General features: G+C 37.0%; 8 protein-coding genes and 1 pseudogene across 11 annotated transcripts; 6 read left to right on the top strand and 3 right to left on the bottom strand.

Annotated features, from left to right (window-relative positions):
* Positions 1-619: 619 nt before the first annotated feature.
* LOC102629374 (lysine histidine transporter-like 8) lies at positions 620-2,673 on the top strand. Its single transcript, XM_006473849.3, has 4 exons — positions 620-942; positions 1,086-1,219; positions 1,941-2,374; positions 2,482-2,673. Exons 1-4 carry the CDS (start codon positions 620-622, stop codon positions 2,671-2,673), a joined length of 1,083 nt encoding a protein of 360 aa, XP_006473912.2.
* Positions 2,487-3,988, top strand: LOC127902678 (lysine histidine transporter-like 8). The gene has a single exon (XM_052442421.1). It carries the CDS (start codon positions 2,705-2,707, stop codon positions 3,191-3,193), a length of 489 nt encoding a protein of 162 aa, XP_052298381.1. The 5' UTR covers positions 2,487-2,704; the 3' UTR covers positions 3,194-3,988.
* Positions 3,989-4,451: 463 nt separating this feature from the next.
* LOC102631227 (hypothetical protein) lies at positions 4,452-6,379 on the bottom strand. Its single transcript, XM_006473691.4, has 2 exons — positions 6,079-6,379; positions 4,452-5,002 (listed from the first exon to the last, which is right to left on the bottom strand). Exons 1-2 carry the CDS (start codon positions 6,189-6,191, stop codon positions 4,795-4,797), a joined length of 321 nt encoding a protein of 106 aa, XP_006473754.1. The 5' UTR covers positions 6,192-6,379; the 3' UTR covers positions 4,452-4,794.
* A 105-nt stretch (positions 6,380-6,484) lies between these two features.
* LOC102630935 (lysine-specific histone demethylase 1 homolog 1) lies at positions 6,485-9,334 on the top strand. The gene has a single exon (XM_006473690.4). It carries the CDS (start codon positions 6,655-6,657, stop codon positions 9,046-9,048), a length of 2,394 nt encoding a protein of 797 aa, XP_006473753.2. The 5' UTR covers positions 6,485-6,654; the 3' UTR covers positions 9,049-9,334.
* A 1,256-nt stretch (positions 9,335-10,590) lies between these two features.
* Positions 10,591-11,826, top strand: DHN (dehydrin). Of its 2 annotated transcripts, NM_001288877.1 has the most exon segments (3): positions 10,786-11,080; positions 11,206-11,508; positions 11,510-11,826. In NM_001288877.1, coding segments are annotated over 3 exon segments (708 nt in total). In that variant the 5' UTR covers positions 10,786-10,792; the 3' UTR covers positions 11,627-11,826.
* A 498-nt stretch (positions 11,827-12,324) lies between these two features.
* Positions 12,325-17,149, top strand: LOC102629087 (neutral ceramidase 2-like). The gene is made up of 9 exons (XM_025096919.2): positions 12,325-13,879; positions 13,974-14,182; positions 14,285-14,569; positions 14,840-15,095; positions 15,177-15,441; positions 15,555-15,680; positions 15,819-15,882; positions 16,056-16,225; positions 16,335-17,149. Exons 1-9 carry the CDS (start codon positions 13,557-13,559, stop codon positions 16,884-16,886), a joined length of 2,250 nt encoding a protein of 749 aa, XP_024952687.2. The 5' UTR covers positions 12,325-13,556; the 3' UTR covers positions 16,887-17,149.
* A 308-nt stretch (positions 17,150-17,457) lies between these two features.
* LOC102628822 (uncharacterized) lies at positions 17,458-18,937 on the top strand. 2 transcript variants are annotated; one of them, XM_052442152.1, is made up of 2 exons: positions 17,458-18,151; positions 18,445-18,937. In XM_052442152.1, the coding sequence occupies exons 1-2, from the start codon at positions 17,584-17,586 to the stop codon at positions 18,663-18,665; spliced, it is 789 nt and encodes a 262-aa protein (XP_052298112.1). In that variant the 5' UTR covers positions 17,458-17,583; the 3' UTR covers positions 18,666-18,937. The 2 variants fall into 2 exon arrangements, with proteins under 2 accessions (XP_052298112.1, XP_006473910.2); XM_006473847.4 differs by having other exon boundaries at positions 18,439-18,937.
* An 871-nt stretch (positions 18,938-19,808) lies between these two features.
* Positions 19,809-21,352, bottom strand: LOC112497676 (alcohol dehydrogenase-like 7; annotated as a pseudogene).
* Positions 21,353-23,378: 2,026 nt separating this feature from the next.
* On the bottom strand, positions 23,379-27,039 carry LOC102630329 (alcohol dehydrogenase-like 7). Of its 2 annotated transcripts, none has more exons than XM_015528829.2 (10): positions 26,824-27,039; positions 26,556-26,692; positions 26,398-26,444; positions 25,803-26,128; positions 25,608-25,690; positions 25,429-25,504; positions 25,157-25,221; positions 24,244-24,339; positions 23,994-24,158; positions 23,379-23,684 (listed from the first exon to the last, which is right to left on the bottom strand). In XM_015528829.2, exons 1-10 carry the CDS (start codon positions 26,876-26,878, stop codon positions 23,646-23,648), a joined length of 1,089 nt encoding a protein of 362 aa, XP_015384315.1. In that variant the 5' UTR covers positions 26,879-27,039; the 3' UTR covers positions 23,379-23,645. The 2 variants fall into 2 exon arrangements, with proteins under 2 accessions (XP_015384315.1, XP_006473751.1); XM_006473688.2 differs by having other exon boundaries at positions 23,379-23,662.
* Between the last annotated feature and the right edge of the window lie 418 nt (positions 27,040-27,457).

The raw sequence follows: 27,457 nt of genomic DNA, 5'->3' as shown, positions 1-27,457 counted from the left end.
TCTTGTATATGGCTGGATGAATTTCCAGTTGAAATCTTGTATTTGTTCTCTTCTTAAGGCAATGAAAGGAATACTTTCTTTTTAAAAAAAAAATTATTTTCATTATTAAAAAAAAAAGTGGTTTTAGCGCGATACAGCGTCTCCTGATTGTCCAGTCAAACAAACTACGTGCATGAAAACAGAGAAAATACAACATAAAATACAATATACATGCAAATTAAACAGTCCATAATTAAAGATAGGTAGCTAGAGAGAAAAGGAGATGCTGATGAAGGCAAGGTGACGTGTGTGGCGGCTGCGGCATGATGGAAAAGAGGCGAGCTTCAAAAAAGAGTCGGCCACTCATTCACTGGTGCCATTTCTCACGACGACAGCAGCCAAACGTGGGGTCGTCGAGTCAAAGTTTCCACTTAATTCAATAATTAATTTTTATTTAACCTACTGATCAGCGTCCACAGTTATTAAACAAATCGTATACTACTCCTTAAATCAAAAGTAAAAGTGGCTCCCCGAGTTATAGCAATATAGTCAAAGAATTAATATAGCTCCACTTACACACACACACACACACACATATATCAAAAGATAAGAGCGAGCTAGAATAAGTAATTTGTTAGAGATGGGTGAGATTTCGAGCCCAGCAAGTACAGCCATTTCAGCTCCTCCATCACCGTTGCCTGATTCAGCCCCTAGAACACCAAGAAGCCCGTTGGCTTCGCGTTTAATGACACCAATTGTCAGCCCTATGAAGAAGGCGATTACAAGTGTGCATGGTTACTTAGAAGAGGTTGGTCAATTCACCAAACTTGACCCTCAAGACGCTTGGCTTCCCATCACTGAATCCAGGAATGGCAATGCGTACTACTCAGCGTTTCACACTCTCAGTTCAGGAATCGGTGTTCAGGCCCTCGTTCTTCCTCTAGCCTTCACTACTCTCGGCTGGTAAATAATAAATTTGTCTGTGATCATGATCATAATCATAATTAGGTTTTTAGTTTTTCTTTTCGTTCTTTTTTTCATTTTTAATCTATTTTGTTGTAGAACTTGTAATGTAAAATGAACCTAATCATAATCATATTTTGCAGGACCTGGGGAATTATATGTCTCTTATTGGTTTTCATATGGCAGCTGTACACTTTATGGTTACTGATTCAGCTGCATGAATCGGAATCTGGGACACGCTACAGCAGATACCTCCGTCTTTCAATGGCAGCTTTTGGTAAGCAGCGTCCTATATGGTACAAGAAGTACATAACAGGCTTTAATTTGGTGTTGATCATGACTTACGTGCAATTCTTTTTTGTTTTTTAAAAAAAATACAAATTCTCATAAAAAAAAAAAATACAAATTTGGTAAACGACAGTCAAAGCTATATATATAGAGAGAGAGAGAGAGAGAGTAAGCCTCATAAGACGGTGTGTGATTCGTTGGAGAGCTGTAATAGTTAAATAGAAAAATTAAACCCAAAAAAAAAGACAAAATAATTAATTAATACTTTAACACCATTCCTTCAGGCTATATCATTTTTCTTTGTTGAAGACAGATGAATACGGCTTAGTCGTAACTTGAGACTGAAAAAAGCACATAAAGCTTAAAAGCAGTAACGCGAGTGAACCCTCATCATGATCAACCAAAACCGGCAAGATAGGATCACGGAAAATCTCTCCACCAGCTGAAAAGACCTGGATTACCTTTACAGTTACTCCATCAGTATTCACCTTAATTGATAATCAATTTCTTCGGATCCCGAAGAATAAGCCAAACCCAACTTCTTCATCATTTCCCTATCAACACCATAACAAACAAGGGAAGCTGCTTGCAAAGTACCTTATATATGTCCTAAATAATCAGCTTGAATACAATACTGGCTTACCTGCACTTCCGTTTAATGAAACACAAAAGGCCAATTAATAATTAACGCATGATTGCGAGATTTTTAGGTGAAAAACGAGGGAAGCTGCTTGCTCTTTTCCCAATCATGTATCTATCAGGTGGCACGTGTGTGATCTTGGTCATGATAGGAGGTGGCACGTTGAAGACATTTTTCGAAATCGTGTGTGGTGCTAGTGAGACATGCAACGTTACTCGTTTAACAACTGTAGAGTGGTACTTGGTGTTCATTTGCGCAGCAGTTGTTTTGGCTCAACTTCCCAACTTAAATTCAATCGCTGGGGTTTCCCTGATCGGAGCAATCACTGCCGTTAGCTACTGTACAATCATTTGGGTTGTGTCCGTCATTAAAGATAGGCCCGTGGGTGTCTCCTACGAGCCGGTGAAGGAGATATCAGACGTGGCTACCATTTTCAGTATTCTCAATTCACTTGGGATAATCGCCTTCGCTTTCAGAGGCCATAATCTTGTGCTCGAAGTACAAGTAAAGTTCAACCTTTTCATTCAAAGAAATGGCAATATATTCAATTAAAAATATATATTGAAACTGATGAATTTTGAAAAATTATAATTATGACGATATTGTTACAGGGGACCATGCCTTCTACTGCAAAGAAACCTTCGCGTATCCCGATGTGGAGAGGAGTGAAGTTCGCATATTTGATTATTGCGATGTGTTTGTTTCCTCTTGCAATAGGCGGCTATTCCGCATATGGAAATTTGGTGAGAGCAAAGCCAATACCGTCTCTGTTGTCTCTGTTTACTTTTCTTTTGTTTCTTTAAGGCTAATGATATATATGATGCTTACTGCCAGATGCCTGGAAATGAAGGGATGTTTGATGCCTTGCACAAATACCATAATCATGACACATCAAAAGTGCTTCTGGGATTGACAAGCTTATTTGTTGTGATTAGCAGTCTCAGCTCATTTCAGATTTTTGCTATGCCGGTGTTTGATAATTTGGAATTCAAATATACTAGCAAATATAACAAACCATGTCCATGGTGGCTCCGCTCGGGTATTAGAGTCTTCTTTGGAAGCGTCGAATTCTTTATATCAGCGGCACTTCCATTCTTGCGCAACTTGGCTGCGTTGATTGGAGGGATTGCATTACCCATAACCTTAGCGTATCCATGCTTCATGTGGATCCACATTAGAAAGCCCACCACATATAGTGCAATTTGGGGTCTCAATTGGGCATTAGGAATTTTAGGAATGGTTCTCAGCATTCTAGCGGTTATTGGAGCAACATGGAGTTTAGCTACCATGGGAATTGAATTTCACTTCTTCAAGGCTCAATAGTAGGGATGGCAATGGGGAGGGGAGGGGAGGGGACCAATCTCCCCGTATCCATTCCCGATATTTTGCGTATGTCCTCGTTCCCTCCCCATCCCCGTCAAAATTATTTAAGAGAATCATCATCACCTCCCCGAATAATAACAGGAGATCCCTGAATAACTAATACATTTTGTTTGTTTTCGATTTTAAGTTAATCATATTAAAATAAAAAATTCAAATAAAAATAAAGTTCAAAATATATCTTACATTAATATCCATTACAAAAGTCACATATATTAAATTAGTAAGTAACTCAGCATGTAAGGGATACAAACTATCATGAATAAATTAATAGCCTAATACAAAATTGTTACAAATAAAATCAAATTTATATTCAAAATTAACTTTTCAATGGTGGCATTGGCACTTTATAAATGTGGACTATTCATTTTATAGCACAATAGTTAAGTCGAAGCAAATCAAGAGCAAATATTATATTAGATTATATATTAAAATTGTGATTTGCTGTGAGCAATTATAACATCTAAAAATAAATAAAAATAGATTTAAGATAAATAAAAAATAAATTTAAGTTTAAAATATTTAATGAATATTAAAATTAAAACAAAAATTTTGGACTAATAGAATCTGTCCGGTCTTTTTAATGTCCTAAATAAAAATTTAGAACTTTAATTAGTTAATTAGGCCTAAAAGTTTAATAATATGAATATTTTGATATTTTTTATTTTTACCAATACTTATAATTTTAAAATTCAAATTTTATTATTTATTTACTAATAATTTAAAAAATAAAAATTAAATTAAAAATTAAAACGGAAAAATGGGTAGGAGATGGGGATTCCACCTCATCCCCGTCCCCTCCCCGAATAAGAAATTGGGTAAAAAAAATTTTCCATCCCTTCCCCGAATAAGAAATTGGGTATGAAATTATCCACATACCCTCCCCGAATGGGGAAAATCCCCGAAAATACCCGTGCCTGTGGGAATTTTTGCCATCCCTACTCAATAGAAGCAACAGCCAGAGGGAACATGCTTGCTCTGGGACTTTAGTTGATTACTAAAGTCCCCAGTGAAGTTCAGCCTACAGTTATGATCGAAGCAACAAATTAGCAAACGACCACTCCATTTCCTGACGTTATCTCCTAATATTTCCTTGCTTCAGAAACAAGAAATGTGACCAAAATATATCCAATTTTATTACTTATGGCAAAATGAACTCAAGACAATCCATTCAGCAACTCATAAATTATAAGATATCACAAAAAGGAAAATCATCTTTTGGCAATTTCATAAATAATCAAATTTTGACAGATTTCTCAAAGCCACTGTTTATATGGTAATGTACTAGTGAGAAAGACATCTTCTACAGACCGTCTTCATTTATGAGACATCCCAACTTTACATTTTGAGTGATAAATGCACATTACTTTGATAACCAACTGTTGAAGTGATCATGTCAGTCATTCTTCAATCAATGTGCTCTGGGTGCAACAACACAATCAAATAAACCAATGCAAGCTCAGACCAAATGCACGGACCAATAACTTTCATGATTTACAGAACAAAAGTTGGGTACTTGAAAAAACTTTTCAACTTGTATTGTTCTACATAGACAATGGAAGAAGCATCCTTCGTTTCTTCTTCCTAGCCAATCTCACTTGTTTTGTAACTTTCATGCATAAAAGCAGTAGCATTGTGATGCTTACTAAGATAATAGCGAGTCGCATATGCCTAAAGTATAATGAAACTGCTGAAAAGACCAGGAAAGCCAGAATGACGAGTTCCCATATTACGAATATCACAACGTCCACCCTGCATCCACAGCAAGCGGGGAAAAAGACACAACCACTATTATAAGCGTTCTTACCAAGAAACACCAAAGCGAAAACAATAAATGCAAAGTTTAAATTAGAGCTCCCTAAACAAAGCTGTAGATGAGATGAAAAAAATATATTTGAACAGAAATAAAATCGAGCATGCCCATATAGTTACCAACGTGATATAAAGCCAATGATTACTCACACCCCTTCACAATACAATTTCAATCCTCTGAAATAAAACAACATATCCTATTTTATGTGGCAGAAGCTTGACCTAACAAAAGCAAGAAATAAACACCTGATCCGTGCTAGTTCAACGGTTATCAGCAGTAAAATCATTTCGAACTAAAACAAAAGTTCAACCTCTTTATCCCACTGTCGCCTCCTCAAATCCCTAACCATTGACCAATCACCCACAGAGAATATTCTTAAATTTGCCTCATTTTCTAGATATATTCTTATCTTCTCTTTACCTCCACACATCCATACAATCATCATTTCCTCAGCCATAATTAAATGCCATTTTTGAGGCAGCAAGAAAAAATCAGGCAAAAACTATTTTCTTTCAAAATCTTATCACACAGCAAAGAATTCAAAAGTTATAGTTGGAAGTCACAAAAACTAAAGGGAATTTGAAAATATGAATACTTATTTTAAGTGGCACTGTGAAAAGGCATCTTAAGATTGCACAAATTAGAAAGCACGGAATTTATCTAATCGCATCACAAACACCACATCAAGTTTTGCACCAACAGATTTCTTGCACTTTCATATGTTAACCATAACCATTGCGTGGAATAAGCAATCCAATAATTTACCTTTTTTTTAGCATCAAAAAATTATTTATTACCAACTTTTTGGCTAACCTACATTTAAGGATTCGAATTAAAACTAATGAAAATTCTCTAAATCAATCAATCCAGCTAAATGCTAAATTTGTAACAAGTGTTTGAATTAAAACAACGATAATTTAATCGCACAATCAAACGACAAAGAAAATATCAAAGCAAATGTTCATAGCCGTAAAATTATAAAATAAATGCCAAATTAAGAGGAAAATTAAAATACCTAGAAGAAGAGATATTAGAAGTGGAAGAGAAGAAAGAGACAGAGGCCCATTCGTGCTTCGATCGATTTTGATATTCCCTCAATTGTTCTGCCAGATTTGATCGCGTTATCATCGCTGCCTTCACCTTTGTTTGTCAGTCAAGAATTTGCTTTACGAATCGTTTGCGAGTGGAGATTTCGCAGAGCCAAAAGACGAATTGAACGATGCACTGATACAAGGACAGAAGAGAGAGCATCACCGTTCAATTGGTTTAGGCACTGGCTTCATTTGCGTGCACCCTCTCCCACGATAATTTTGTCCTTTTTCTTTTAAGTTTGTTGAATCTCAAAATTTATAGCCTTTTTAAATTTTAAACCTTGTTTAATTAAGCTTGCTTTTTAAAACAGAGCCGGCAGCTTTGACGGGTTGAACTTGGCTCGTCAGAATTGGGCTACGTTTTAAGGCCCTAACCCAATCGTGACTCAAAAAAGCAAAAAACAGCAAACTCCCTTACAAAAATTAGCGCACTCTTTTACTTGGGGTTATAGTCTTTTCGGGCAATTTTTTAAGCCGAAGGACTTTATGATAAACCCAAAATGGAAACACCGCAAGAACCCTCCGATAACGCAAACGACGATGTCGTTTCCGACGAGTCTTCGCCGGAGACCGATGCAACGCTCTCTCCCAGTCAAATCGAAACCCAGGCGGAAACTGATGAGCTCCAGAACGCCACGGAAACAAATACTGCACTCGAGGCTCCCGTTTCGGACTCGCTAGACGACTCTTCTGATCCAATTCCAGAAGACCAACAGCCCCAAAACCCTAACCCTGCCGAGCCGGGCCCGCCCCCGAGGAAACGACGCCGTAGAAAGCGCTTCTTCACCGAAATCAACGGCAATCCATCCTTGGCGAGGAACCGACGCCCCAGATTCTCCTGCCTTGCTAAAGAAGTCGACACCGAAGCCCTAATTGCAATCTCAGTTGGTTTTCCAGTTGATTCACTTACTGAAGAAGAAATCGAAGCGAATGTAGTTTCCAAAATTGGAGGTACCGAGCAAGCTAATTACATTGTCGTGAGAAATCACATTCTATCACTCTGGAGATCGAATGTTTCTGTCTGGTTGACGCGTGAGCAGGCGCTCGAGTCAATTCGTTCCGAGCACAAAACCCTAGTTGACTCAGCGTATGATTTTTTACTAGAACATGGGTACATCAATTTCGGGCTAGCGCCGCCTATTAAAGAAGTGAAATTGGGGTCATTTGGTAGAGTGGAGAGGGGTAATGTGGTGATCGTAGGTGCTGGTCTTGCGGGGTTAGTTGCGGCGAGACAGTTGATTTCAATGGGGTTTAAAGTAGTCGTTTTGGAAGGCAGGGAACGTCCCGGTGGACGTGTCAAGACACGCAAGATGAAGTGTGATGGAGTGGTGGCTGCAGCTGATGTTGGTGGGAGCGTCCTCACTGGAATAAATGGGAACCCTCTTGGTGTTCTTGCTAGACAGTTAGAATTGCCACTTCATAAGGTGAGAGATATTTGTCCTTTGTATTTACCTAATGGTAAAGCAATTGATGCTGATATTGATTCTGGAGTAGAGGTATCGTTTAATAAATTGTTGGATAGAGTTTGCAAGCTTAGACATGATATGATTGAGGAATTTAAATCTGTAGATGTTCCATTAGGCGTTGCACTTGAAGCTTTTAGAAATGTTTATAAAGTTGCTGAGGATTTGCAAGAGAGAATGCTCTTGAATTGGCATTTAGCAAATTTGGAGTATGCAAATGCTTCCTTGATGTCTAATTTGTCAATGGCTTATTGGGATCAGGATGATCCATATGAGATGGGTGGTGATCATTGCTTTATTCCTGGAGGCAATGAACGGTTTGTTAGAGCACTTGCTGAGGATCTTCCAATATTTTATCAACGGACTGTGCAGAGTATTAGATACGGTGTTGATGGGGTTATGGTTTATGCTGGTGGGCAGGAGTTTCGCGGGGACATGGTTCTTTGTACAGTACCATTAGGTGTGCTTAAGAAGGGAACAATTGAGTTTGTACCTGAGCTTCCTCAGCGGAAGAAAGATGCAATTCAGAGATTAGGATATGGATTGCTTAATAAAGTTGCAATGTTGTTTCCACATAATTTTTGGGGTGGAGAGATTGATACATTTGGGCATTTGACAGAAGATTCAAGTATGAGAGGTGAGTTCTTTTTATTTTATAGCTATTCTTCTGTATCAGGAGGTCCACTTCTCGTGGCTCTTGTTGCTGGGGATGCTGCGATTAAGTTTGAGGAAATGTCACCGGTAGAGTCTGTGAATAAAGTATTAGAGATACTGAGAGGTATTTACCATCCAAAAGGAATTGTTGTTCCAGATCCAGTTCAGGCAATCTGTACTCGTTGGGGGAAGGATCGATTCTCATATGGGTCTTACTCTTATGTTGCCGTTGGTTCTTCGGGTGATGATTATGATATTCTTGCGGAGACTGTAGGGGATGGGAGAGTTTTCTTTGCAGGGGAAGCAACTAATAAACAATATCCGGCGACAATGCATGGAGCCTTTTTAAGTGGGATGAGAGAGGCTGCTAGCATACTTAGAGTGGCCAAAAGGAGGTCATTGGCTCTAACTAATAAAGCATATAATGAGAGTGAGGACAATGGTAATTTGGATAAGTTGTTTGAGACCCCTGACCTGACGTTTGGGAGCTTCTCTGCGTTGTTTGATCCAAAGTCTATTGATCTAGAATCTGATGCCTTGTTAAGGGTCAAATTCCAAGGTGAAAATTTTGATTCTGGTCATCTCTGTCTCTATGGTTTGGTAACAAGGAAGCAGGCCGTTCAGCTGCGTGAGTTAGATGGTGATGGTAACAGGATGAAAATGTTACATGATAACTTCAGGGTGAAGTTGGTTGCGAGGAGAGGTGTATGTAATGCTACGGAGTCTCTTATTACAAGAATTAAAGCAACTAGATTCAGCCTAAATGACGGGGTTTGAAAAGACTCTGGGCACGGAAAAGATAAGATTTTTCATTTGCTTTGAGAAATAGGTAGAAGTAGTTGACTCTCTAGCTTCCCACATTTTTTCCTCTCTTGATTCATTAAATTTAAGATGGAGAAAGCCAAAATTCAATTTTGTGGATACTTGCAGATTCACAGGACTAGAGATATTGGATTTGAATTTTGAACGTGATTTGATTTCATTGCAAGTATTTGTCTTTTTAATTAACTACATCATTGTTGTAACTGTAAGTCATGAAATGAAGCTGCTTTCAATTTGACCATCCTAATAATCTCCTCAAGTGAGGTTTCCACTTTCAAAATTCCTTTGTATCCTCTTAACTTTATTCGTTCAAAACCCCCCCTTGAATTGCATGCATAACAGAAACTCTTCTCCCCCCTAAAATGTCTCCGCCAACGCAAGTACAAACAGACTTGAAAACGAATGCAAACCCAACTCCGAAAACCATGATACTAAACTAGGCACAAAATGGGCTTTAGACATAACTAGTCTAACCCCAACTTCCCCATGTCTCAAGAGTAGTTCGTCAGAACTTGGGATGTGGGCGGTGTAATTCCGTGGCCCTCCTTCAGTGGGGGAGTAAGGGAAGTAGGGAACGACTCTTCAACAGTGTCAGAATACTTTTGTCGAATATGAATAAAGCTCCCTCTGGCTCTGACAGTTACCCCATACACTAAAGAAAAATAAATGAGAAACTCACACCCGCCTGCCTTTACGTAGCTCATTACGAATTGGCTACTAATGACATTCGCTATCTACTAGATGATTAAGTTTATTCCCCAATATAAAATGAATGATTTACCTAGTTTCACAGTAGCAGACAATTAGAACCAGTCACGTGCTAGCGTTCAAATACGGGCACAAAAGGCCACACAAAATGGTACTATTGTGAAAATAATTTTTTCTACTTTAGAAAGGAATTAGCGACATCTTAACCGGCCAAATGTCCGCAAGCAACCCCAAAGCAAACGCTCCTTGGTAAGGTGCAACGTTTGAAAGCATCAACTTAACTCAGCCCAGTTATAAAATGAATTTGCCCAGGAAAGTAGAACACCAACCAGTAAGCAGTCGCGCAAATCTCGAAACTCCTACACTTCTTCACATAGACGCAACTGCCACGTGGCCCCCACCTGAAAGTATTAGCTGGGCCTCCACACCGACCTTTCGCTAATTTATCCTCTCAAAGACCGACACTTTCGGGTCCCACCGAGGACAACCATTCACGTTCTTCTTACACGTGGCACCTCTTCTTTCGGTCGTATCCCAGCACCACCATTACGGTACAGCGTGTCTCCCTCTCCATTTTTCTACTTTCTTCTTTTGTCCGTTAAATCGCCGTTCTCCTCTTTTCAAGCCGCTCCACTCGCCTTAAGGATTCGACACGTTCAGCGATAGACAGCTGTCAATAAAACAAAGCGAGTAATGGTTTTTAAGTTATTCGAGAGAGTGGATTGTTTGTTTTCTGCTTTGTCTTAAGGTACACGTCGGTCACTGGAGCTAGTTGTGATTGGCTAATCCAAATGGGCTTTTATATTCTCTTAATCGCGTCAGATCCGCGTGGTGTGACACTATAAAAGCACACGTACTCTGTGTCTTAAGTAAGCAAAAATTCCTTAAAGAAGCTCGAAAACTTACTTTATTGCACATACCACATATCTCTGTGTTCTTGTCCGTTGATCTGTTGTTAAAAATTGTTGTTTGTGAGTGATAATTGACAAGTATGGCTGAAGAGATCAAGAAGCAGCAGAAGAGCCATGAGTACGAGCCGAGTGTTGGGACGGAAGGTGCAGTGGAGACCAAGGATCGCGGGATGCTTGATTTCTTGGGGAAGAAAGAAGAGGAGAAACCTCAACATCACGATCAGGGGGTGATCGCCACCGAGTTTGAGAAAGTTCATGTCTCTGAGCCTCAGCCAAAGGTAGAGGAACACAGGAAGGAGGAGAAAGAGGAAGAGAAGAAGCCCGGTTTCTTAGACAAACTTCACCGATCCACCAGCAGCTCTAGCTCTGTAAGTTTCTGTTTCTTCATTTGTTAATCATCTTAATTTATGATAAAAAAATAAAAACAATCTGAACGAATGATCCTAAGCATCGTATTTTAAATTGTTTTTTTGGTGTGTGTGTGTGTGTGCAGTCAAGCGATGAGGAGGAGGGCGATGATGAGGAAAAGAAGAAGAAGAAGAAGGAAAAGAAGGGACTGAAGGAGAAGCTCAAGGAGAAAATATCAGGTGAGAAAGAAGAGGACACGACAGTCCCTGTCGAGAAACTTGATGATGTCCATGCTCCCCACCACCAGGAAGAAGCCCATCCTGAAGAAAAGAAAGGATTTCTCAACAAGATCAAGGAGAAACTACCAGGACAGCAAAAGAAACCTGAAGATCATCAGGTCCCTTCTCCTCCTGCTGCTGAGCACCCCACATCAGTCGAGGCTCCTGAGGCAGAGGCCAAGGAGAAGAAGGGCATATTGGAGAAACTCAAGGAGAAGCTCCCTGGCTACCACCCAAAGTCTGAGGACGAAAAGGATAAGGACAAAGAAACTGCTGCCCATTAATTAAGAAGATTAAATTTGTAATGTGTTTGATACAATTACTGTTTTTGCCGGTCTCCTGTTTGTGTGGTTTGTTCAGTTCTTTCTCCTTTGTAATGCTTTTTTTTTTTTTTTAAATTTGCCTTTATTACCATTTGATTTTATGCTTAATTTATAAGTGCTGTTTATGTACTTGGATGAATAACGTGAAATAGTTTCATTGCTGTATGAGTTTTGGTAAACTTTGGTGTGAACGCTGGGTACCACCTGCGTGCTTGTAAATTGTAATGATGCTTTGATTGCTATAAAGCCCCCCCCCCGCCCGGTGCTTTCTTTTGTTAATGAATTATTAAAGTTATGAAAAACACTGATTGCGGATAAGTCGACATCATGCACGTAAATTGTGGACCTTTGTAGACGTGGACCCTGGGAAGAGCCCAGAATACTCATCAGTCTGACGTTGCAAAATCTGACACGATTCATAGATCTGAGTTTTGATGATTAAATTTATACAATTACTGGATAAGTTGGTTCATGTTAATCTTATTAATCACTGTACTAGAATTAAGTTTTGAATTTCAAATATGATTATTTATTTTTGACATAATTAATTATCTTATATTGTTTATATATCTTAATCAATAGATTTGTCTTATATTTTCTTATCTTAAATATCATTTATTTATATTTAAAAATAAAATTGATTAAAAAATTAAGCATGTAAAACTATTGATTTTGTAAAATTATGTTAAAAATTATAGAGAGAAAATATTAAATTTTATTAAATGAGTGACACAGTTATGAAGTGAAAATAAATAGACGGCCTTAAATTTTTGAGAATCTTAATTGAAAGGCCACTCGACTGATGAACGATGAATATGGCCAGGTGTAATAGCGGGTCCATGCAGACTCTGGACGTGTAACTCTTTAGATCTCTAGCGTCTTCGTTATAAGTGGAATAATTTGAATCAGGCTCCAATTTTGAAAAGACGATTCATCTATCATTTCATCTGCATATTTAAATGAGAAGAACAGAAGTTATAAGTCCAAATCGTGAGCTGTCCCCAAAAACTTCTTTCTTAAGTTTTGTGCGGACGATATATGATTTTTCTTTTTCTTTTTTGAGGTCTAATTCCTTGTCGTTTTGCTATTTCTGACATTAGGTAACAAATTATCGCCCAATCGGTTTTAAATTAAACCCATGTAATTGTCCATGACTAAATGATTAACGCGAGTTGGGTGGTTCTAAGTCATTGCGTTCAGAAAGTCTATAATTGTAGGAAGAAGGTGATACAATCAACGGGTAGATGATGACAATATTTATTCACTTAATATATATAGCAACCAGCTTTCTTTTTTTTTTTTTTAGAAGGAACCGGCTGTAATTATTTGGCAGATTTCAACCCAAATAAATACACGACAGAATTTATTAGTTTTTTGATGCATGCTGAGCAGAAGTAATAGTATGTTGGCACTAGATAACGAGACCCATTAAGGAGTACAAATTGGAATCTGGACTAGTCCCATGTCCATTAATTCGCTATTGAGATGATCCAATAGCATATTACTTAATTGCGAAACCCATCAATTTTGTACATTAGCAATAAAACATTGAATTGAATGTAAAGCACTATGATCATATTATATGATTCAGATAAAGCATGTAAACAGAATAATAAATACCCGATGATAGACAAGAACGGGCCTCGTCACTCTCCGCGTGCGGAGCAACCCAAGAAGAGATTCTTTGGTGCCAACTCAACCTCGGGACATCTTAGACAAAGTAAGCGAACAATCTATTTTTCAAGTTAGGCGTTGACAATAAGACGAAGAATCTAATCACGACATACTAAGAAACGTTTTGTGTCAACAAGTCCAAGAAATTCCATACTCCGTATCTTTATATACAACAACTTCATGACTACCGGATTTTACAATCCAGGTCCCACAAAGAAATTATGGGTAGCAAAATAAACCAACACTTGTATTTTCTGTCACTTATTATTGCTATCGTTTTTGGTTTTGCTCTAATAAGAAGTGCAGATGGTCAGTATTTGGTCGGAGTAGGGAGCTATGACATGACAGGTCCCGCTGCTGGAACAAACATGATGGGTTATGCCAATCTTTTCCAAAATACTGCAGGGATTCATTTCCGTCTTAGAGCTAGAACTTTCATTGTGGCCGAGAGTTCCAACGGAACAAGATTTGCTTTTGTGAATCTTGATGCCGGCATGGCTTCACAACTTGTTACTATTAAATTGCTAGAGAAACTTAAAACAAGGTACAGTAAATAAGCCAAGCGAAACTTAAAAAGCACCTTAAGATGTCAGAATTTGCTTAATTGGTGATCTCATATAATGCTACTCGTTTCGAAGGTTTGGAAATTTGTATACTGAAGAGAACATAGCAATCAGTGGAATCCATACTCATGCCGGACCTGGGGGTTACTTGCAGTACTTGATTTACTCTATCACGTCTCTAGGATTTGTCCAACAATCGTTTGATGCCATTGTTTCCGCAATTGTCCAGAGCATTGTTCAGGCTCACAACAATTTAAAGCCTGGTTCAATTTTCATTAGAAAAGGTCAGTGTTCAGTTTTGAAGGTGTTTGCGCATGCATTGAATCGATATCCTTAAGCAAATTAACAAAATGATTTCCATGTCATTTGTCTTGTTTATGCTTCAGGGGACGTAGAAAATGCTGGAATAAACAGGAGTCCAAGTGCATATCTGCTTAATCCAGCGGAGGAGAGGGCTCGATACCCAGAAAACGTTGACAAAGAAATGACCCTTCTGAAATTTGTTGATGCAGCAAGCGGGAAGAGCATAGGAGCCTTCAATTGGTATGCTACACACGGCACCTCTATGTCCAGAGACAATTTGCTCATCAGCGGAGACAACAAGGGCGCTGCTGCCAGGTTCTTTGAAGACTGGTTCAGTTCCAAAAACGAATCTTCCTCCATAACAACCAGTAAGTTTTCTACCTCATCGGGTAAGTTGTTTTAACACAGAAGAGCCGTTCGGGTCGGGATAGGGTGCTGTAACTTTTAACCCATTCGGTTATTGTTAACAATACATATCAAACACCTTGGGCATTCAAAATTTGTAGCTGAAACGGCAGCTTCCAACTAGATGAATAGATGTCCATGTTGCAAGAAAAATCTTGATTTCATTTTTGTTCAAATTAGGATTCCATGATCACTGCGAGATTTAACTCATGTGCAGTATTCATTTGAAATAGATATTGGCAAATTGATGGAGAAATCGAAAACAATCAAGGCCACTGGAGGACAGCAATGTGGAAAAACAACAAGCCAAGGATTCAAAGTGAGGAAGAACGATGGATCGCTATTTGTGGGAGCGTTTTGCCAATCAAATGTTGGAGATGTGACCCCAAATGTGCTAGGAGCATTTTGCATTGATAGTGGAAAGCCTTGTGACTTCAATCACTCATCATGTCATGGCGATGACCAGCTCTGCATAGGCCGTGGACCTGGGTACTAATATATCAATTCATTCAAAGAAACTAATGAATTTTTTGCTCAACATGTTAAACTAATCTGTAACTATTTTAACAGGTATCCAGACGAAATATTAAGCACAAAGATAATAGGAGAAAGGCAATTCCAAAAGGCTGTTGATTTATTCAATTCTGCAACCGATCAATTGAGCGGAAAGATTGATTATCGTCATGTCTACATAAACTTCACAAATATTGAGGTTGGATTGGATGGAACAGGAAACAACACAGTCAAGACTTGCCCTGCAGCCCTAGGCCCAGGGTTCGCCGCCGGAACTACAGATGGACCTGGTGTGTTTGGTTTTCAACAAGGTGATACAGAGGTCAGGGCTCACCGATTCAGGCATTTGATTGTCAATAGATCTTTTTCTTTTTGGTTAAATGAACAAGGTATTTAAACCCGTGATTTTTTTGTCTCGTTATTTAATGTTTTTAGATCAATAAGCTGTGGAAACAGTTGAGGGACGTATTGAAAAAGCCAAGCCAGTATCAGGAGGAATGTCAAAAGCCAAAGGCTGTTCTGCTATCCTCCGGCGAAATGTTTGAACCTTATGCATGGGCGGTAACGTGCTGAATTTTTCTTGTGCATGAATTTGCTAATCTTGGAAACTCCGAGCCAAAAGAAAATAAAGTTATTAGACAGCAATTTGGCAGCTTAAAAGAACATTTTCTGATAATCATATTTCTGATATCAATGCAGCCAGCGGTTCTCCCAATTCAAATTCTGAGGTTGGGAAAGCTTATCATACTTTCTGTACCGGGAGGTTAGCTCAGTTATACGCAAATTCCTTCTCTATTTATCAAAATGGTGTATGTATAGCTTTGCTTTTAGTAAATGGGTTAAACTTTTTCTTTTAATAACAAGTATAGTTTAGCTTCAAAGAAACTGTGATTAATATTCTGTTGTGGGGCAAGATTTAACTATTTGAAAGTGCAGAGTTTACAACAATGGCGGGTCGAAGATTACGGGAAGCAGTTAAGGACACTCTAATAAATAATGGAAATGGGGAATTTGATAATGACACCCACATCGTAATAGCAGGACTTACAAACGCTTATTCACAATACATTGCAACATTCGAAGAATACGCACATCAACGATATGAGGTACTTATTCCAAATTAAAATAAATTAAATAAGAAAAATCTTTTAGGATTTGACGGAAGAAATTCTATTCTAATCACATCGATCGATGCCAAAATGATATGTGCTGCAGGCTGCGTCAACGCTTTACGGACCCCACACATTGCCAGCATACATTCAAGAATTCAAAAAATTAGCACAAGCAATGGCAAAAGGAGAAAAAACCACGAAGGGTCCTTCGCCACCGGATCTTTCATCCGTGCAACTCAGCCTTTCACTAAACCCAACCGGAGACTCGCCTCCGGCAGGCAAAATGTTTGGTGACATAAAGGAAGATATCAATCAACCAAAAGACGGTTCATTTAACAAGGGCGATAGACCAAGTGCCACATTTTGGAGTGCCAACCCTAGGTATGATCTGTTAACAGAAGGAACATATGCTGTGGTTGAAATGCTTCAGGGGAAGCGATGGATTCCGGTTTATGACGATGACGATTTCTCCCTGTATTTCAAGTGGAGTTTGGAGAATACTAGTTTCCATGGCTTAGCAACCATTGAATGGGAAGTGCCGACGAAGGCTATCCCCGGAGTTTATCGGCTACGGCATTTTGGGTCATCTAAGAAAGCAGTTAATTCTACAAATCACTACTTCACGGGTGCATCTAGTGCGTTTACAGTCTCATAGGAGATTTTATATATACATACATGGGTGACTGACTGTTCTACTTTCTTGAATAAGAAAATTAAATAATATGAAGCTGCCGAACGCCAAACATCATTTGTATTTAATATTTTGGCAGCACTGGATGATTAATATAAATTGAGGACTGCGTAGAGTCACAATATAAAGCTAGCTACCATAATACATAGAACACGCATGGGCTTCCGCATGGGTGATTATTCTACTTTCTTGTACAAGAAAATTAAATAATATGAAGCTGCCCAACGGCAAACCTCACTTGTATTAAATTAGGCATCTTGTATGCTAATGCATGACTTAATACAATTACTAATGATTAGGCAGGCTGATAAATTTATTAATTTGTCCATCCATATTACTAACTATACACTAAATACGAGACAATACTAAATATTAGACTATCTCAATCTAGTCATATGCATAATGGCATTGGCATACCAAACCTAATAAAAATCTAAAACCTTAGTAGGAAAATGCCGCACGATTGAAAAAAAAATAATTAATCTTCATAAATCTAATCGATCCCACCATCATAATAAAAACATATTGGCCGATTAATATTTTTTTCACATTAAATTTTGGAAATATAAGAGACACATCATACGTACAATGAAGATGATATAACCAAAATATATAGAAATAATATGGTGATCAACAATAATAAGAAAATAACTTTTTATTGATGAAACTGGTGAGTGGCCCCCCAAACTTCTCTGGACATCAATCTGCGCAAGAGAATGGAATCGTAAAAGGGAAGCTGATGGCTGTTATTAAAATGGAGAAGGAGGAGCGAAATTCAAAAATTGAGAGGGGAGAGATAGTGTGGTCAAGAATAGTGTATCCTCAGCAATGGTGGCCGGGTGTTGTTATCAGGCAAGACTCTCTCGGCATCTTAGTCTCCTTCTCCTCGAACAACAACAACAATAATAATATTAATTCTCAAAACTGCCCTCACTGTCGATATTTCATCGAATCGGAAGTGGTTTCTTTCGAGCCCAATTTCAAATCCCTCGTCCGCAAGTGCACGAACGACGACTTGCTGAATCACGCCCTGAAGTTGTCCGGCAAAAATGTTTTGTCGAGCTTGGAAGAACGGCGTCGTTCCGATTTGTTTCGGCCTCGAGAGGTTTTGGGTTTTGCTCGCAGCGCGGCGGTTTCGGTTTGGATTGAAGCTGGCGATTATCTTGACGCTGCTAATGTCTTTGCTCAGTTTACTGCTTTTCGCCGTCATTTTTTCAGCTCACCTTCTGGTTTGCGAATTCTATTTTTTATTTTTATTTTTCTCACTAAAAATTATATATAAGAGACCGGCAATGGATTCAAATTCATTTGATAAATGAAACAACAAATGGGGCTCTTTGTAATTAATTGATTAATTATGTCAATTAGTTTGAAGCTTTACTTTCTACTAGCTTAATTTGATTTAGCATTCTACTAAGGATATTCTTGAAATTGCGCTACTGTAGAATGAAAGTGTACAATAGATTTTTCTGTTCATAAGTTCCTTTTGTGTGAATACCTATCTATTCATGTGTAGAAGCAGATTCAGCAGCTTTGGATGCTGGTGATGATTGTTGGGAATTCTCTGAGAAAGCAGAAGATAACACGCCAGCTTGGTCGACCGAGGGAAACAACATAAGCGATATTTCTCCAGAAGTGTCTTTACGCCGTTGGAGCAACGATCCACATATGCTTCTTGCATCAAGGATGCTAAACCAACGCATTCAGAGCAGCAATCAGCAACCCCATTACTCGTCTCCATGATTACCTGCTCAAATTGGTCATAAAGACACGACCGAGTAAATATTAAAGCTTAGTAGTTAGTCATAGGTACGTAGCGAGGAATTTAATTGATCTGGGGGCACACTAAAAATGTAGTATAATTTTGAAAATTATATTACAACATATAGAATCGCAATATAATATAAATTGATAATAAATTTTGAAAATTTAGATAACAGTAAATACAATCACAACTATAATATAAATTAATAATAAATTTACTTATTACAATTGTTCTAATCGATAATTCTTTGATGGGATTTCATGTGTTGAAAATGTTGTAAAATAGTTTCATTATCAATGCAATCAAATAAATCTTTTTCAATGTATACTGCCAGATTATCATTCATTCAACCATTTATCTTTCATTTAATTGCGTTGTCGATTCTTCACATAATTTATAGTTGAAAAAACTTTTTCAACAGTAGCGGTGGCAATTGGTAAAAGTAATGATAATGTGACTGATAAATTGACCAATGAAAACATCTTGTGCTTGTTAGTCTTAACTATTTTTTGTGGAAGATTGCTAATCCCATTTAATCCTGAAAACTCAACACTAGATTGCATATCCATTATGTAAACATCAAGTTGAATATCTAGTGCCATGAGATCAACTGGAGAAAAATCTCTTGGATAAAGTTGAGTAAGGCGCAATAACTTTTTTTTATTAAAAGCTGCAAATGAATCTTTTGGACATAAACAAGCTAAGCAACAAAGTAATTCAGTGTTTACCTTATTAAAATGAATGTTTAACTCTTGAAGTAAGAAGAAAAGTGAGAAGAAATCCACGCGCATGGTGATGACTGCTATGGAGTCCACCCACCACACTTTATTCCATGGAAGAGACGGAAAAAAAAGAGTAAAGTTTAGATTTCACTTATTTTAATTGATTTTTTAATGGATTTCATTTGATAAATGGTTCTCTTGTTTGTCTTTATTATTTTTTATGAAATTATAATAGCTAATCAAATTATTTAGAATTTGGCATTTAAGTTGGGGGCAACATAAAATTTTTTTAAAATTACATGTGGCATTTTCAAAGTTTCGCAATTCACCTGAGGTATTTTTATAAATAATAAATAAAATATAGATTTTTTTTTCAGAAAACCAATAAAAAAAAAAATTTTAAAAGCCAGGTGGGGCATGTGCCCCACCTGGTCCTATGCTGGCTACGCCCTTAGTCATTATAGAATTAAAATATTACAGCCAGAGAGTATGATAATCGATTGAGAGGGCAAGACGTCACCTACCGATTTATCCCCACTGTTTTTAGAATTTACAAACTCTGTTACTCCGAGCTTTTTTTTTTTCTTTTTTTTTTTTTTTTGAGGTGGATGAATATCAATCAGAATTCATGGTTTCCGGTGGCCTATAAAAATAGAACTGGTGCCCACACATCAAAAGCTTGGAATGGTTGATCTCACGATGTTGTGTCCATTATCCCCTGACAAACCAATGCCAAATACTGTATATCATTAGAATCTCACTCACCAATTTCAAATTTCTCTTGATTCACATCCACATCTGTAATCCTTGTGCCACCGCACAGTCTTGCAACCTTTGCAACCTCTATATTATAACAAAAATGTATTATCTATATCTATGACTATGAGCATATATATGTTAGCAATTATATCACATAACACTTACTCAACCAAACAAATTAATGTGTACCGTACAAGATAAGGCCAACTATAATAGCGGTTGATCCAGCCTCCACATATGCTGTTTTCCAAGCCTGTAAAAATCGAAATAGGAGTTGTTGGAATTGTCGAATTCAACCAAATTAAAAAGCAAGTGATACAGAACAAACTGAATGACTGCTTCTTGTTGACACATCAAAGCTTAGAAGGCGTGCCCTATTTGGAGGACAGTAGAATCAACTTTGAGTAGATGGGCAACGTCTACAGCAGGGTACCCTGGAAAAACTTCAAAGAGACAGAAAATGGTGTCCGGTCTCTCCACTTAGGTCTTTGAACCTGTTTGTCCTATCTCTCGGCATCCTCCAAGAAGAGATCTCGAAGGGGAATGATGAACATAGGTTGCTCTTCTTTGATCTACAGTCTACACGTTCGGTCGAATCTGCTACAAAGTGTGGGATGACAATATCTCCCTCTCCTATTTCGTCCTCATTCTCCCTAACACTCTTCACAATTCTGCATACGTACTATTATTGTTAATTATTCGTCCCCTGGCAAACTCTCTCGTTATCATGATTCTAGCAGCTAATATTAAATTTCTTGCGTTATTAGCACTGACAATAGATAGTGATAGTGATACTAATTCAATTTAATTTCTACTTAATTAATATGGATAGTTGCAATATCTTAAATAACGCGGTTCACTATGACCTTTATTTGTTGAGATTAGATAATTATAGGTTAAAAGATATAACATTAAAGTTATCGGTAAACATTAGCAGTTATAACCTGAAAGTTAAGTTGATTTGATCCACTATTTATATAATGAAAAACCTATGATATTTTTATTATTTTTATCAAAATTATTATTTAAGACTCATATTCAGTGTAAATTATAAACTTTTACTTGATAATTCTATTTTTTTCATAAAAATGGTAGGTTGAAAGGTAGAACACTCGACAATATATTATTTCTTACTTGATAGCCTTGTGACCATAGAATTTTTGGAAAAACAACCAAAATTCCATGAAGAAAGATAAAACCAATATACAGTATATATTAACAACAAAATAAAATAATATAAATAAAATGTGACATAATTATCTTGGATTTATTTATAACATATTGTGGACTAGTATAAATTATTCTAATTGTTTTTTATTCTATCAAATTAATATATGACTGATGTCAAATAATAAGGAGTAATTTTTATACACTCATTTATAAAGTGATTATATATTGTGTTTACAAGTCTAATTTTATTACATCCTTTATAATCGCATATTATAAATAAATATAACCTTTAATTATATTATTTTAGTTTGTAATGAGATGAACAATTTTGTATCATCACATGAACGCCCCCACAATATTTAAGGGAATTCACTGTTCAAGATTGATATTAAGGAAAAAGTACAGTGCATCTTTTCTCCTCTCTCTCCCACCGTGCGTGTATGTACAGTGAATGAGTAGCTTGATTTTGCAGCTGCGATTGAAGCCAAGGCTTGCTACAAATTAGAAGAACAGAAGGCTGAATTTACGGGCCATAAACAAGCTGAGCAGCGAGTCCATTTCATGGCCAACCAAGGTAAAATCCTGCCTTTCTCCCGTATGACGTGTTGAACGGATTTGTAAGATCATAGCATAAAGCTTAAATTTATTTCAGCAAATTGAAGATAATAGTTGTAAGATATATATTAGAGACCTTCATTTTCCAGAATGTGATGTCGCTCGTACAGGTGATCCGTAGTCGAACTTCGTGTGTTTTTGGAGCGTCCACAATAACCTCTTCTATACATCAAGAGGCTCTCCTGCCCCCTGCCGCTCTAGCAATTGCGGCCGCAGATTTTCAAGACCAGGACGAGAAATACGGATGACTTTTGAGAAAATGAAAATATTAATTATTATCTTTATATTTGTTTGCAATCACTGCCTCTGTAATCGAATTGGTTTCCCGGCGATTTTACTCGACGGTTTCTTCTCGATATCAATATCCATGCCACTGAACTGAACAATGATATTGAGAGCATTGCGAGAAAGTGATAGCGGGAATGGCTATCACTTGCAAGTTTCCATTTAAAGGTTTTATCCGTTACAAATTATTCATCAGATCTGGTGACGTGGTGGGTTTTTTTAGTTTCCATTTAAATCAGCATTCTGTATCATTCTAATGTCCACCTAACACAATCTTATAGTTTGCAAATTTCCATATAATGAATTATTTTGAACACATATTTATATTTCATGACGTGGTGCATTCATTCCATTTAAAACTTCCGGTTTTGAAATTTAAAATTTACCGTATGATATCAATAGATTATATGCTTATTTCTAATAAGGTAATGTTAAGAATTCTAACATTTGAGTGTTAACTTAAATTTCAATTAATGTAATATTTATTTATTAAATAATAAAATAAGATATTAAGTTATTTTATATTTATCATACGATAGATGAATGATACATAATATTATGATTCAAATTGAAACTCAAATATGTCACTCACCTATTTTTTTATTTTTGGGTCGGTGAATATTATGGCAATTATTACGATAATGAAAGAAAAAAGTTTTTCACGTAATAAATTCTACTTGATGTTCCCATTAACTATTTTCTATTTTTGGGTCGATCAATATTATCGCAATTATTATGATAATGAAAGAAAAAAGTTTTTCACGTAATAAATTCAATTTGATGTTCCCGTTAACGATACCTAGCCAAGTGCTCCCAAATAAATGTGCTAGAAGCAATTTGTCGTGTGACTTAAATCGTTCATTGCTACTTGTTAAATGGACTAACAGAAAAGCTCCCTAACAGGTATCCAGATGATATTAGTGCAGCCAGCGATTCTTCCAATTCAAATGCTGAGAGGTTGAGGATCGAGGAAACTGATCAATGATATACTTTCTGTAAGGTCAATAAAATAGCGCTGTTTTACCCAGAATACGAATCCATTATAAGAAAAGAGGCATATAATTCTGCTTGATACCAAACGCATTCTATCTCTAGATACAAAGCTGGTAAGCCCTAACATAATTAAATTGCTCTTGGTCATAAGGTAAAAAAGATTCTTCAAATTTAAAATTTTTCAGAAGTCACTTATTCAACCAACGAATCTTGTATCATATACACATGGTCCATCACAAATGGTTGGTCAATTTGCTTAGATATGAGAGGTAATTATTGGAGAAAGTACATACAAGAAAATAATGCAAGAAATCTTATTCGCCCATCCATATCACACAACGGAGACACTTTCCTTTTATAAGTAAATCAAACGCGCTATTGATTTCTTCAAACTTCATCTCATGAGTGACAAACTTATCCAGCTCTAGTTCCTGAAAAAGGAACATAAGACCACTACTAGTATTATCAAAGATGTGCTGGCAATAATATGTCACCATACGATTTAGTCTATAATCGTGAAGCCTAGAAGAGAGCATACAGAAGTCTAGAACCACATTATAAAACTACCATTATTAATTTATTGCCATAGAGTTAGAACTTAAGATTCTTTTGTGAGCTAGGCAAGGCAAGAATATGCAAAAGTAATGAGCATTATATAACCTACCATAACATAAGATCTTTGGGAAGCTAGGCTACGCAAAAGTGTGTGTGTGTGTGTGTGTGTGTGTGTGTAAATAAGCATTATATTAATGGTTAAATTACCTTATCCATGTAACGTTTCAAAAGAATAGGAATATCAGATTTAGCTTTGAGACCTCCAAACAATGATCCCATCAGAATTTTTCCACTGTGAAGGACCTCAAAAGAGCTCAGGCTCAACTGTGACCCCGGCTGGTCCACTCCCAACACAATTGTTTTCCCCCAACCCTAGTCACATTGAGCTTATGTTTAATCAAATTAATTCTGCTTGTACAACACTATGGGTGAGAGAGTGAGAGACTTAGAAGCAGACCTTTCGGCAACAAGCATATGCTTCTTGCACCAAGGATGCCAAACCAACACATTCAAAGCAGTAATCAGCACCCCCATCAGTCATGTCAATGATTATCTGCTCAAATTGATTAAAGAAAAAACTAAGTGAAATAGTAGTTAAAGATTAATCTATCAAATTAAAAAAAAAGAAGAGAGAGATTACTCTTCATAATGTGCTGCATATAGATTGTTTGCTTTAAACAGTTTCCATCTCCCATACCTAGAATATAATATTGAATAGTATTTATGGATTTATGATTATCCTTGCAACAATGCTTTGCAGAGAAGGTTAATACATTATCCTGTAACTGATTATCTTAAAAGGAGTGTAGGTTAATCCTTCTTAACACTGCAATGCAGTGTAGGTTAATTCATAGCATCTCATTGCAGAGGTATAAGATTTATCCCTCTACATTGCAGTGTAATAAGAATTAACAACTTAAACTGCAGTATCACAGGGAGAAGGCATAAAATCAAAAGGAAATATGAGATAGCAGTCACAGGCTATCTCATCAACTGAATCAATAAATAAAGAAGATTTCACAAAATGCACTATTTATGCTTCATTGTCATCCTATGTAGAGTTTATGGAGTCATAAGCTCTCAAAGGTTCAAAAGAGTGGTATCTTAGGTCCAAACTTGTTCAATTATATAGTAACTACTAACTACTCTGTGATGCTTAGGTTCAACACAAAAGATCCAAGTTTGTTGACACCCCAAAGATGCAAATGCTTGTTCTTTAAACGATAAAACAACCTAATGGAAAAACCACTTCAGACATAAGCTGAAATCACCAAAAGGATGTAAACTGCCATGACATGGCATCCTCTACCTCAAAATTAGAAACTAACAGAAATAGTAAGAAGAGGAAGATCATAGATTGAGAGCAAGACCTGGCTTACAGATTTATCCCCACAGTTTTTAGAATTCACAAACTCTGTAACTCCAAACCTTTTTCCTGTGTGGATAAACATCAATCAGAAATCACAGAAATCATAGTTTCAATTAGCCTATAAAACAGAATTGTTTAACTTAGTATCTATCAAATACTTCGAATAGTTGATTCATAATGATGTGTCCACACAAACAATTATTTATTTGTGATGACATGAGGAGATTATTCCCTGTCAAACCTAAGCCCGTACAACATATAAACTTCACTCACCAATTTCAAATTTTTCCGAGATCACATCCACGCCTATAATCCTTGTAGCACCACATAATCTCGCTCCCTCTGCAACCTGATACCAAAAGATATCTATGAACCTATTTCAGCAGTATACCATATACGAAAGTTCAAACAGGAAGTGTATAACACTCAACCGATTTTCTACAATATCATACCGCTAATCCAATTGAACCAAGCCCAAATATAACAACAGTTGATCCAACCTCTACATTTGCTGTTCTCCAAGCAGCTCCCACGCCTATAAAATCCAAATTCCAGTTGATCTGAGAGAACTGAAGCCAGTGGAAAACAGAGATCTTGTATTGCATATAATCAAGACAATTAATAGCCTCAAAATCAGTGGCTGGTACCTGTTGATACTCCACAGCTTAGAAGGCAAGCCCTATTTGGAGGGACTGTAGGATCAACTTTGACTACATGGGCAATATCTAGAACAGTATACTCAGAAAAACTTGAAACAGAGACAAAATGGTGTATAGTCTCTCCTCTGAGGTCTTTGAATCTGCTTGTCTGATCCCTTGGCATCCAAGGAGAGATCTTGAAAGGAAATGCTGAACATAGGTTGCCCTTCTTTGATCTACAACCTACACATTCTGTACAATCTGCCAGAAAGTGCGGGATGACAACGTCTCCTTCAACCACTCCATCTACATTCTCCCCAACACTCTCCACAACTCTGCAACACAATGTTAATTATTTAGACCATGTCAGCCAAGGGCCAAACACTCTCAATTCATCGTGAACAACCAAGTTGGCCCCATGGAAAACCCAGCGTCAACATTAGCACTAAAAATAGATTGGGATAGATTAAGCAAAACAATTAATGACTAGCTTAATGAAGCCACATTCACATGATCAGCCAAGATTGAGTTTTTCATCAGACATATCCGTCATGCAAGGAAAAAGAAAATTACAAAGGTATAAAAGATAGAATATAATTCTTACCCGATAGCCTCGTGACCGAGAATTCTTGGAAACACGGCTGGAAAATCCTTCAAGAAAAATAAAACAACGATAATAACAAGCAAATAAATTAAATAATTTTTTTAAAGAAAAAAATAAAACTAAAGATAATACAAAAGGGTTTGACTTTGATAAGAGACCTTCATTTTCCAGAAGGTGACGTCACTGTGACAGAGACTAGTACAGATTATCCGAACCCGAACTTCGTGGGAATTTGGAGGGTCGACGATAACCTCGTCTATAACCAGAGGCTCTCCTGGAGCTGTAGCGATTGCGGCTACAGATTTTTACGACGTGGACGCGAAAGTCAACGATTATAATTCATTTCATGCTCAAGGCGAATTATTGATGACTTTAATTTAATGATAATAGAAGATTTGTGCAGTATGATAAATAAATGCTACCCACCTCTGCATTGAATTGGTTTCCCGGCGGTTTTATTCGACGGTTTCTCAATGTCCATGCCGGAGAGAGTTTAAGAGTTGTTTTGGCTTTTTCCTGTAAGAAAAGTGAGTGAGTAGAGGGTGGCAGGTGCAGTAACTGAGACCAACTGACTCGGCATCATTGGTGAGTCCTTTAATATATTGTGAAGACTGAAGAGTCTTTTTAAAAAAAAAATTAAACATAAAAAAACACTCAAAGAAATTATCTTGCATGACATCTCATTCATCTCATTTATATCTAATTATTATAAGATTTTAACATATTTTCTGCAGTATTTTTATTTTCAAACTTATATCAATTAATCACTTTAATATTAATAAATTAATCACTTTAGGATGAACTTATGTTGCATTATTATTATTTTTTCTCATAATATTAAATTATTCTTAAATTTGATGAATTTAGCAAGAATAACTCATTTGTGGCTAAACTCTACTGACACAATGATAAGGCTATACGGATAAGGTGCTTTGATAGGGTTATTTGAAACCATTAATTTTCTTTTTATACACTCTTAAGGCTATATGGATAAGGTGTTTTGATAAGGTTATTTGAAACCGTTAATAATTTTTTGATGAAATTATCTAACTGACCACAT

This window comes from Citrus sinensis, chromosome 5 (genome assembly GCF_022201045.2).
Source record: "Citrus sinensis cultivar Valencia sweet orange chromosome 5, DVS_A1.0, whole genome shotgun sequence".
NCBI lineage: Eukaryota > Viridiplantae > Streptophyta > Magnoliopsida > Sapindales > Rutaceae > Citrus > Citrus sinensis.
This window is presented reverse-complemented; position numbering and strand designations above follow the sequence as displayed.